The sequence below is a fragment of the Culex quinquefasciatus genome, chromosome 3, assembly GCF_015732765.1.
Source record: "Culex quinquefasciatus strain JHB chromosome 3, VPISU_Cqui_1.0_pri_paternal, whole genome shotgun sequence".
NCBI classification, from domain to species: domain Eukaryota; kingdom Metazoa; phylum Arthropoda; class Insecta; order Diptera; family Culicidae; genus Culex; species Culex quinquefasciatus.
In genome coordinates, this window is record NC_051863.1 from 73,139,436 (window position 1) to 73,151,935 (window position 12,500).

Sequence of the window (12,500 nt, forward strand, 5' to 3'; positions counted from 1 at the left end):
GCTGTCCGTTCGGCCGGAGGAACCACTGGCCGTAATTTGCCACGGCGACTATCTGCGGAACAATATGGCGTTCAAATTCGACGACAAAGAGGTAGAACAGAAAGCGTCGACACAGAATTAGGCCATCGTTAACCCCGAAATGTTCCCATTTCTTTTTCCAGCATCCCGACAAACCCACCCACGTGATGATGTTCGATTTCCAGACACTTCGGTACGCTTCGCCGATGATCGATTTCACGGCGTTCATCGCCAACTCGACCGGCTACGATGTCCGCGAGAAGCACTTTGAAGCCATATTCCGGGCCTATCACGACGAGCTGGTGGGCACGCTTGGCAGCATTATCGGGGCCAATCCGGCAGACTTACCGCAGCATTACAGGTGAGAGATATGCTGCCCGGTGCTAATCCGATCAGGAAGTCGACATGGCGTGTATATTGTGTGCATGCATGCATTCAGGCTGATGTGACAGGTTGGTTCGATTCTCACGAGTGTACTGGAGTTTGGGGATTTTGAAAAGGTGAACAGTTGACCGAAGGTTCCAAAAATCATTAGCATTGTTTGCTAAACATTTTTTTTTTAAGAAAAAAAATTAGGTCAAATTTTGTGATTGCATTTTAGTGCAAAATCGAGGTGAAACAAAATAGAAAAATGTCTCAAATATCCCCATTCTCCCCTCAGAACATCAACCTACCTGTCCGCTCACACAAGCGCAATGCATTTTATCATCATTTCGTTCACCCATCCGTCTGTCCGTTCTACTGTGATGTTTCACTGATGCACTCCTGATTGTGGCAATTTCCAGCTACGAGTCCTTTCTGAAGGAATTCGCCCGTTACTACTCGTTCGGTTTCCAGATAGCGAGCAGTTTTTTGCCCATCCTGCACGAACCCATGGAACACGTGTTTGCCAACGTGGAGATGGGCCTGGAGGACTCGCTGGCGGACGCGTGGCGCCGGGGAGGACCCCGTCTCGACAAAGAACTGGCCGCGATGGTTTACGAAATGTACCAGCTGCATCAACGGTTTGGCATGGATCCGCGCTAGAGGGGGTTATGGTTGGATAGCGATATCGGATATGGCGGACAAATGGGTGCTGATTGTAAGATATTGTTAAGAATTGGCATGTGAGTAGAATTAAATGCATTTAATACTTTCCAAGAATGTGCTTACTGTTGAATTATCCGAATTTTTGTTTGGGCAATCTCACAATCTGATAATCTAAGTCATAGTTTATGTCTGTACTCCAAATGATCTTTGATCTTTTGATTGTTATTGCAAACTCGACTGACAAGTTAAACGGAGGTGTCAAATAGGTTAGCTTTCATGTCTATCGGAAAGTCATTAATTTTAAATGCAAGAGATGAGACATTTCAAAAACTTAAAACTTTTCAAGAAAAAAATGTTAAGGTTAAGAGTGGGGAGACTTGATCCCCTTTTTCGTATCGTTCCAGTGACAGTAAAAATGTAGGGATTAAGTCTCCCTAATTACACTTTTCTAAACAATTGGTTGTAAAAATAGTATAACGATACATTTAAAGTTAAATGCGTAAGTTTTTTGTAGTTGATTAAAAAATTTGGATTTTTTTTTCTCAATAGTCCTCAACTGGATGATGAATAGAGAGAATGCGTAACGTGATTTTCGAATGATCCCACTTTGTTTACATTTACAGAGTAGGAGGCTGTTCAAGCACAACCATGACTTTTTTTCTTACTGGTAAATGAGTTTTTTTATATCAGTAGTATGTGTTTTATTTTGTCTAGTTTTTGTCATTTTTGGCTGGAAAATTCTGTGTGTTTTCACGTTTGAAGAGGTTTTTCATTGTTAAGGGTGACGAAGAACTGCAGCCGGAGTGTCATTCTGCGAAGTCGTGGATAAATTCCCTGGCTTTTTTTTGGAAATTTGGCTAGTTCTAGCTGATGCAACCAGTCGTGCATCGGCACTCAATAGCACTTGACAGTTTTTTAAGGCCATGGCTTGGAAAAGGCACCATATCAATTTGTTTTGTGACTAAAGTATGTTTTTTACATTTCACTATGAGGTTCTGAACGACCGAAACCTTTATCTTCACTTATTCGCTAGTTTTAGTCATGAAGTGCTATTTGAGTGCTAAATAGCACATTTAGCACTTGAAATTTTTGTGATATTCAAATCACTATTAATTTTTTGCTAATCCAAATTGCATAGTGAACAACGATTATTAAAAGCATCGAACTAAAGCTTGTTTTGATGCACAGTGAGCAAAGATTCACTTTGCCGGTTTACGAAGGCAATCATCTCAAAATGTGGTGAAGTGCTATTGAGTGCCAATGCACGTCTGGATGCAACAAACAGAGAAGGTTATCACTAAATCAGTAGGTTTTCAATAGGAATCAAACAATAAAGACAGCTTCTGGATGGAAACAACCGCATCGACTCTATAAACAACTTCCACCCATAATTATAAAAAATATGATCTTGTCTTCAACTTTCTTAAGATTTCTTGACTTTAACTCCTATAGGACTGCAGTCCTCAAAAGCCACACATTTTTCATTCTTGAAAAAAAAAAATAATGATCGATAATACAGTCGACTCTCTGGTTGGCAATATCCAAGGGACCGTCGAGGAAGAGAATCATCAGTTTACAGAACGATGCAAAATGAAGAATCGATTGAAATTTTTTTTCTTGATACTCAGCTATGGGAGAGAATCATGGCAATGTCCAGCAAACAAAAACAAACTAATGTCAAACACCCTTCAAAGCTTCGTTTCGCGAAGAAAAATGTCTATAGAAGCCATGAGAAAGTGAAATTATTGACAACCGGAAGAGATTTTTTTAAAAATTGCTTCAAAAAGCAAACAGAATCCAAGGGACCTTCGAGGAAGAGGTCCTTCAAGCAAGAGAAAATATCGAGGAATGAAGAGAATTGAAGTATGCAGATTGAAGGGACTGAAAAATTCATCGATAGATGGAGCAATATTGATATCGAGAAGATCGACAGCCAGAGAGTCGACTGTAATACTCTCTTCTTTTGGCAAACAGTAAATTGGTTCCACTTTAAAAGTTCAAAATTGAGGCCTTTTTGCAGGAAGGTGCTTTGTCCTATCCCTCGCCTAGACCAGACCAAAATCCATGATAAAGTTGTCAGACCAAGACTTTCAGAACAATGAGCAAAAAGTAAACAATCTTGGTCTTCGACGTATAGGTGCACACAAATCAAGAAAAGAAAATTATAAAAAGAATTTTATTTTTCCAATTCAATGACTGGGTTTGGTCCGCAAAATTGAATGGACGTCAGAAAATGATTAAACAGTGCGGTGTCCTGTACAACGACAATTAATTAAGCGGTTAAAAGCCATATTCTTCCACTTTAATTTTTGATCGCGTTTCCGGTTTACACCTGCAAAATCTTGAAATTATTAAACGGATTTGTGATTCCTCTCTTTCCATCATTCCCTTGCCTTTTTACGCACAGTTATTCAGCACCCAGGTCCTCAACTATACCTACAACTTTGCCGAAAAAAACCCAAATTGATCAAAAATTTCACTCAAAAGTTACACACAGAAAAAAAATGATGATAATATTCATCAGGAAGTTTGATTTTGTGGCAAAAAAATGATTAATTTTACCCCAGAAAATGATGAATTTTCATCAGTTTTTGATGAATATTCATCAGGTGTACATTTTAACACATTTTTTATGTAATATTACTCAAAAAAGAGCTAATATTAAACCTACCAAATTTTCAACATTCCAATATTCAACTTTTTTTCTGTGCAGCCGTTTAAATATTTACGTACAATTTTTGTGTGGACAGCTGTCAAAACTGAATGGAGTCTTGTAGGGGAGAGTGGGGAGACTTGATCCCCGGGGACACATGATCCCAAGCCTGTATCTCGCCAGCATGTGGGTAAAACAATTAGCTTTGTTCTAGAAAGTTGTGCGAAATTGACTAAAACTCATTGTAGAAAACAAAGAAAAAAAAATAAAAAATGTTTCGAATGAGTTACACACATATGACATATTTCTAAAAAGTGCTGCAAAAAACTTCCAAGAGATCTTTTTTCTTTGTTTTGATAAGTAAAGAAAACACTCAAACATTATTCAAAAAATATTTTTTATACGTGAATTGTTTGATAAACATATCAACTCCAAAACCCTTACGCATTTGACGTTAAATTTATCTTCATACTATTTTTACAATCAATTGTTTAAAAAGTGCGTTCAGGGAGACTTGATCCCTGCACTTTTACAGGCACTGGAATCAGCCTTAAGGTTAAGTAATTGGGCTGGGTTTTCGTACATAGTTTCCTTTAGTATAGTTGTACATAACTTACTGCAGTTTGAACCATTTTTCAAAAGTTTTGTAAACAAAAATTAGCAGCTTTTGTAAACATGCTCAATTTTGGTCTAAAAAAGAAAATTTGAAGTTTTTAAATATTTTGCATGCTAAACTTGTTATATTTTGAACACAAACGTACAAGTTCAATGTGAAATTGCTGTAACTTTTAGAAAATTAACAGTTTGGATGAATAAGAAACATTTTGCTTAAGATTTCTTTAAAATGTTGAAAAGGGGATCAAATTACCCCCAACATTTTGAAAATGCCGGTATTTTTTTAAAACGCTTGGCATGATTCGAAGAGTTTATCTGGTGAAATACCCTTATCAGCCAAGCATAGTTGAATGTTTAGGCTTTCTATTTATGCAAAAAGTTCAAAGTTTTGTGAGAAATTGACAGAGTTATGTGCGATATAAAAAAAGGGGATCAAGTCTCCCCACTCTCCCCTATAGATGACAACATAGCTTCTTGGTCATAAAGAAGGCCCCCACAAAGTTTGAGCCAAATCATAAAATACAAATTAAATCATTTTCCCGTTTTGGTAGAGAATTGCCCTAAATTTTATACCCACTCTCCCCTAACCTTAATTCATCAACAATGCCAGGGAGCTGTGTACTTACCTGCAGCTCATTAAGAACAAATAGTTACGGAGTTAAATTGATTGGGAACCCGAGCAGACGGAAATAACTTGGGAAGGTCAGTTTTTGATATTGTGAGAAGATCGAAATATGTTATTGGGATGATCGGATTAGTTGTTAAAATAACAAAAATCAATAACAAAGATTTGTTCGAAGAATAACTTAAACTGTTATTATGTTGTTATTGCAATAACAAACCAATAACACAGAAGGAATCATGAAGGAATAACAAGATTTGTTATTTTGTGCGGAGAGGTGGAGCAGCATAATAACAAAAATGTTATTGAACTGGTATGTCTCCATAACAAAAAAGTTATTGTTTTGGTTTATTTGTAATTTGCAAATAAACCTGCAGTTGCCATAACTCCTCTGTACTAGTCAGGGCTGCAGAGTCGGGTACCTCCAAGCGACTTTGAATCCATACTTTGAAGACAACTCCGACTCTGGATGCAGGATATGACGTCAACGACGACTTCAGCTCTCTAAAAATACCCGACTTCACGGATTCCGACTCCAAGTGAAAGTTGCTGAAAATTTGCTGAATCCGATGCAGTCTCCGAGGTTTCACTCCAGCTCGAACTTCAACGTCAGCTCCGACTTCCTGGCTCTGTGAAAATAATAACAGTTTTTGTTACTCACACATCAAAAATTCTCATTAAATAAATCAATTCCGTTAGGGAATATAACAAAATTTAAAAAAAATGAACTCTAAAAAGTTAATTTTATCGGATTAATTTTAGCTTGAAACCCCATTTCATGGTGAAATAAATGACCCCGATGAAATTGGTCAAAATTATTTCATAGTCTTAGCCAATGTTAGTAAAATCCCTTAGGGGGTATATCAAATAATTAAAAGAATCAACTTTAAAAATTTAAAATTTTAGAATAATTTTAGCTTAAGGACCCCATTTCATGGCCAAAATAATGACCCTGACGAAATTGGTCATGATTATCCCATAGTTCTAGCCAATTTCAATAAAATCCCTTAGGGGGTATATCAAATAATTAAAAAAAATCAACTTTCAAAATTTCAAATTTTCAGAGTAATTTTAGCTTAAGGACCCCATTTCATGGCCAAAATAATGACCCTGACGAAATTGGTCAAAATTATCCCATATTTCTAGCCAATTTTAGCAAAGTCCCTTAGGGGGTATATCAAATAATTAAAAAATCAACTTTCAAAATTTTAACTTTTTAGAATAATTTTAGCTTAAGGACCCCATTTCATGGTCAAAATAATGACCCTGACGAAATTGGTCATGATTATCCCATAGTTCTAGCCAATTTTAATAAAATCCCTTAGGGGGTATATCAAATAATTAAAAAAAATCAACTTTCAAAATTTCAAATTTTCAGAGTAATTTTAGCTTAAGGACCCCATTTCATGGCCAAAATAATGACCCTGACGAAATTGGTCAAAATTATCCCATAGTTCTAGCCAATTTTAGCAAAGTACCTTAGGGGTTATATCAAATAATTTAAAAAATCATCTTTCAAAATTTCAACTGTTTAGAATAATTTTAGCTTAAGGACCCCATTTCATGGCCAAAATAATGACCCTGGCGAAATTGGTCGAAATTATCCCATAGTTCTAGCCAAATTTAGCAAAGTCCCCTAGGGGGTATATCAAATAATTAAAAAAATCAACTTTCAAAATTTTAACTTTTTAGAATAATTTTAGCTTAAGGACCCCATTTCATGGCCAAAATAATGACCCCGACGAAATTGGTCAAAATTATCTCATAGTTCTAGCCAAATTTAGCAATGTCCCTTAGGGGGTATATCAAATAATTAAAAAAATCAACTTTCAAAATTTCAACTTTTTAGAATAATTTTAGCTTAAGGACCCCATTTCATGGCCAAAATAATGACCCCGACGAAATTGGTCAAAATTATCCCATAGTTCTAGCCAATTTTAGCAAAGTCCCTTAGGGGGTATATCAAATAATTAAAAAAATCAACTTTCAAAATTTCAACTTTTTAGAATAATTTTAGCTTAAGGACCCCATTTCATGGCCAAAATAATGACCCCGACGAAATTGGTCAAAATTATCTCATAGTTCTAGCCAATTTTAGCCAAGTCCCTTAGGGGGTATATCAAATAATTAAAAAAATCAACTTTCAGAATTTCAACTTTTTAGAATAATATTAGCTTAAGGACCTCATTTCATGGCCAAAATAATGACCCCGACAAAATTGGTCAAAATTATCCCAAGGATCTAAACATATTTAACAAAAGATAAAATAATAACAGATTGTGTTATGGACACTTAGAAACTTTCCATTTGTGCGATTTGTGGTAATTTTATTTCTAAGTCAGTATACCGAACGAATAACAAATTTTGTTATTAGGAGAGTTTTTGAAATGTATAACATTTCCTCTTATTAGCGTGTTATTAAACATTTTCAATATAATATCACTTCAATACCAAATTTTATTATTTTATCAGAAACTGTTATTATTTTTTCTTCTTGAAGTTGAACTTCTGGATAAAATAATAACACTTTTTGTTATTTTAACAGGATTTGTTATTGAAATATTATTAATTTTGTTATTACCGTCTGCCCGGGAAAGTGAGCAGATTTCTTCCTTGCTCAATCAATTATGAATTTTTCCTCCATCAACGGCTTTGGCTGCTGTGTTTCTCACTGAGAAAAGCATTTTCTTCTATGAGGTAACGTTGAAAGAAGGAAAAACACATTCAACCCTCTGCAGATGGAAACTTTGTGAATTCTAATTAAAAATATGACCGGAAGAACTTTGCTCAAGAAGCTTTCAGCATAATTAATGTGTTTCGTGCGCAACATTGCAGTTCAATAATGGACGCAATTTTCTTTTAACGGCTCGAGACGATAAATCATTGGGAATTACTCGTAATTTATCAACAAAACAAAAGAAGAAGAAAATCGTTGTTGCATTCGTATCCTTTGTATTTCGACAGTATCAATCCGACAGGAACTGCAGGTAGCCCATCCGGGAGCAGTGCAGCATTACTTCCGCGATTCGTCGGCTGGCCGCTTCTCCGCCGCAGCTCTTGAGCACCGTACGGAAGCCCTCGTTCCGGACATCGTTGTGGAAGTAGTGCACCACGTGTGCGATTTCTTCCTCCGAGGCCATCATCGCCGGCAGGAACTTGACCGCGATTATGGCCCCGTAGACAAAGTACCGGGCCAGGTGGGTCAGAAAGTTTTCGTAGCTGGAAAAGTAAGGAAATTTTATTTTAGCCTAAGCTCTCTCAACTCAGGTGATGAATCAAATCTACGATTGATTTCAATTGTATTTATTTTCAGCTTTCATTTTTTCACAAAATAAAGGCTTTTGCGAATTGTTTAGGCCAGGAGCTCCCAACCATTTTGCCGTGGAGGCCAGATCTGATTTTTCAGAACAGTGGCCGGCTGGATATAATATGAGAGAAAGTTTAGAAATCAAACAAACGAGTTCATGAGAAGTGTTGAAGACAAATAAGAAAAAATAAGGAAAAAAGGGTTCAAGATGGTATGTCAGAAACATAACCGAAAGACATAAGACAAATTGTTAGTGAAATGGAGAATCAGATACTTAGATTTGACACAAAAAATTTTAAGGCGCCCACCGCGGGATTGAAATCAGTGACCTCTGGATTGTGAATCCAGTGCGCGGTCCGATTAATCCACACAGATACGAATTTTGATACCCAAATTTCCAAAACTCTTATGGTTCTGTAAATGTCCCTCCGGCCCCGGCCACTCCTAGTTTTGGCCACCACTGCACGGTGGTCCAAATCGCAAAATTAAGTGGAGAATTGAAGAGAATTCAGAAGAGATTGTGCAAATAAAAAGAGGCAACTTTAGGTTTGGTTTAAAATTAAAGTGATTCACGGTTTGAGTGATTTTGAAAATCTTACTTTTCAGGAACATTTTTGGGATTTTTTTTGCCTTCTATAAAGTTTTTGGGGTTGCTGCCTTCTACGACCATATTTAGAGAAAGCATCTGAGCAAACCTTCAAACATTAGTTTTTAAAACGTAGCAATCCAGGGATAAATTTTAGATATAAATGATATTCGGAGCACTTTTAGAGCTCTAAAAAACATACATTTTTATTTTTTGGCAATTGAATTTGGACTAAAGAGTCAAAAGTTACAACCAGTTAATGATTAAAAAGATGCCAATTCAAAACTAAAACATCCCGAAAAGGCGCAGGACAAATTTTAAGCGCCAACAAATCTCAGGGGCTCAATTCGGAGGGTAAATTCACATTTTTTTTAAAAAAGAAATTTCATACCTGGTTGAAAAAAAAACACATGAATTTTAATACCCGTATATCCAAAACTCGTATGGCGTTCCTGGCCTCAGGAACCAGCAAACTATATTTATATAGTAAAACGATAGATTAAGTCTTCACCTTTCGACTGGTGGTTGAATCTTCTGGAATAATCGATAGGAAAAAATGATATAAGCGTTTGAAATCTCGCTGTTTTTCCGCACTTGAGTGATGCTTTGGATTGAATTTGGATTTGCAACGAAAAAAAGTTATGTTACACCAGAAATATGGTAATGATACAAATTTTCAGAAGTTTTCACAGGTTAAAGCACTCATTTTTCGAATCTTTGAAAATTGTGTGTTTGTGTTTACGAGATCTTGAAAAAAACTCAGGATTTGATTTATTAAAAAGGTGGAATTTTACTTTTTGATTAATGATTCTTACAACTCCAATGAAAAACCCTATTGTAAAAAAATACATGGTTTGAAATATAAATAAACGAAGAAAGCAGCTTTTGGTGCTGCGCATCTTAATTTCCTTTTTTTTTCAAAATATATTAAAGTCATTTCAATTACATGTAAGATTTAAACCAGGCTTGCCCAACGTCCGGCCCGAGAAGCCATTTCATCCGCCCGTGACGGCTTTTCAAAATAGTTCTATAACTGGCTCTAAAGGCTGTTCATGAAATATAAAATAAATTAATTGATTGTCCACAAACCACAAACCACAATGATTGTCTGAATTAAAACAAAAAGTAAACTTGAGATCAAATTTGAATCAATTATACAAACATTCTTCATGTTTGAATTTAGTTCATATTATTTCTATACTGATACTTTTAAACTGAAAAATGGTGCAAGAAAACAAAATTATCCATTTCGTAAACTTGAGAAATTTATGAAAAAATCTTGGATTTTTGTCTGAAAATGTACAAAATGAAAGCAAATATATTTTTTTTCAGTTTTAACATAGATGTTTTTTTTCTATTTTTCAAACTATTTTTTGGATAAATAACTTAGCAAAACCCAATGTATTTTTTCCAGAACAACTTTTCTGTGATAAGATCTTCTTTAAAAAAAAAGGCTTAAAAAGCAAATTACTCGTACTGATCGCTGCACATATTTTAAAAATATTAAAAATGAGCAAAGAAATTAGAGAGCAAACATATATTTGTCCATAAAATTTGAATTTCGTGGAATAACGATTTGAAAATGATTTAATTTATATTTTTTACACTTCTATATTTTCTGTGTTCAAAATCACTTAAAAATATTTTTTTCAAAATATTTGAATAAAGGTTTATAACAAAGTTATTTTGTAAAAGATATTCGAATCCAAGTTTCGTTTGAATAAATTTTATCATGTCTCGACGATTGAAATTTGAATGATTTTTTTGATATAATATATCGAGGTATTTAATTGCAATCGTCAAAAACAAAAACTGTTTAGTTTGAAACAAACAAAAATTATAATATATGTCAGATAAACACATTTTTGAAAATTATCTTTGTGTTTTAATCTTAAAATCAAGATATACTTTTTACTTTTTTCAACTTTTATCAAATATTAGATCCGGCCTGCCACTGCTTCAGAAAAATCAGATATGGCCCGCAGGGCCAAAAGGTTGGGCACCCTTGATTTAAACATTCAAGCAAAACATTGTAAATGGGTCAATGTGGATTTATAAACAAAGAGTCTATCTTGCTTAATTAAAGGAACCAGGAAAAAGAAAATGGAAAAAAGCACTTGTACAGGGTTTTGTTTCTACCTGGCAAAAAGTATTTAATTTAATATTTAAAATGCAGTTTAGACTTCTGTAGTTTTTTTTGATAAGGTGCAATAAACCAAATTTTCAGTTTTTGCTTTTTGGATGTATTTAATGCGGTTTCAAAAACACCCAAAATGAAAAAAAAACTAGAAATTTGGTTTATTGGAACCTTAAATAAAAACCCCGGACTTGTAGAGTTGATTTACAATAATTAGTTTTCGAAATATTTAAGTATAGACAATTTTTCTGTTTTTTGCAAACATTTTAATTAAAACAAAATACTTTTAAAAGAGCCCAAACATGCTGAATATGATTGTAAGTGCAGAAATATGTATGTAAGATTGTTTACAGCTGATAAGACTTTTATTTTCAATGTTTTTTTAAATTTATATTTCTGTTCCCTGATTTTTCGGACCAACGGCCAATAGTGACTGTTTTTTTGTAAGCAACGAGATCTTGTTTCTTTTCAAACAAAAACAAAAGTATTTCACCAAGTCATGGGATGATTGTCTAAGCCAAAGTTGCTGAGGAATTGAGAATTGGGAGTAGAACAAATCCCACCTGCACCAGATTATAAACATCATGACAGTACACGGAACAAAATCAATTCCTGAAATCGTGAATTGTGTTCATGAATGTGAGAACCTCGAAGGAATTTATTCACGTTCATAGTGCAAATGCACCATACTCATGAATAAATTCCTTCGTGGTTCTAGCATTCATGAGCACAATTCACGATTACGGGAATTGTTTTTTTTTTCTGTGAAGTCTATTGCCAGCCGCTTCTATCTTCTCCACGAATCAGGGACAAGGAAAAGGATTTAAAAGACGGGAAGTGTTGGTGTTTCACTTTTTAGGGGAAAAGGTAAAATCTCCACGCATTTGGGCAAGAGGAATCAATTGACGAAGTTTTACTAAAAAAAAAAACAATAAATTCTCTGATTTTTTTTTTGCAGAAACGAAGATAATCGCTCCTTAAAATAAATTAATTTGTTAAACTTTGGCTAGGAAACAACATGTTGATTTCTGTTTCCCCCAATTGTTTTGTTCGGGATATTTTTTCAAATGCCCGCCAATACGGGTTTGGTGTTCCGGTATCCCTTGAAACCTCATGGGTCACCCCTATGTTCCGCTGATTGATATACTTCAAAAGCATTGATCATACTTTTCTTTTCTGTGCAACTGAGTGCGCATCAAAACGAAAGGGGAAACCAAAAAAACTAAAACGCAATGATGATTTGCGTTTTCAAAATCCCTGCAAGTTCCTTATCTCGTTGAGTGCTCTCGTCTGCTTATGCTGTAAACATTACACGTACCGCATCATGTGCGCGGCGGCATACGCTTTCAGCGGAGTGATTTGCGAGATTGCTAGCTCAAATTAAACAACATTCTTCAAATTTGCTGCCAGACGGCGTCTACTGCAAACAGCTGACTTTTGGCTGCTATCAGCCAAAGTACTCATAATTATCTGCAATACATCATCATCGCGGGAAGTGCTGATTCACTGGTGGACAGTTTTAACGACTTTTTA

The 12,500-nt window shown here is 35.1% G+C and overlaps 2 protein-coding genes across 2 annotated transcripts in view; one reads left to right on the forward strand and one right to left on the reverse strand.

The window, feature by feature from the left end:
- The window catches only part of LOC6050900, an 11,829-nt gene extending 10,671 nt beyond the window's left edge, over window positions 1-1,158 (forward strand). The window contains exons 4-6 of the mRNA XM_001867386.2: window positions 1-91; window positions 162-379; window positions 804-1,158. The exon at window positions 1-91 is cut by the window's left edge and continues 256 nt beyond it. Coding sequence (XP_001867421.2) covers window positions 1-91; window positions 162-379; window positions 804-1,044 — 550 coding nt within the window. The 3' untranslated portion in view covers window positions 1,045-1,158. The remainder of the gene's footprint in view (window positions 92-161; window positions 380-803) is intronic.
- A 6,708-nt stretch (window positions 1,159-7,866) lies between these two features.
- LOC6050899 overlaps window positions 7,867-12,500 on the reverse strand; it is a 5,881-nt gene continuing 1,247 nt past the window's right edge. Inside the window, exon 3 of the mRNA XM_001867387.2 lies at window positions 7,867-8,156. Coding sequence (XP_001867422.2) covers window positions 7,904-8,156 — 253 coding nt within the window. The 3' untranslated portion in view covers window positions 7,867-7,903. The remainder of the gene's footprint in view (window positions 8,157-12,500) is intronic.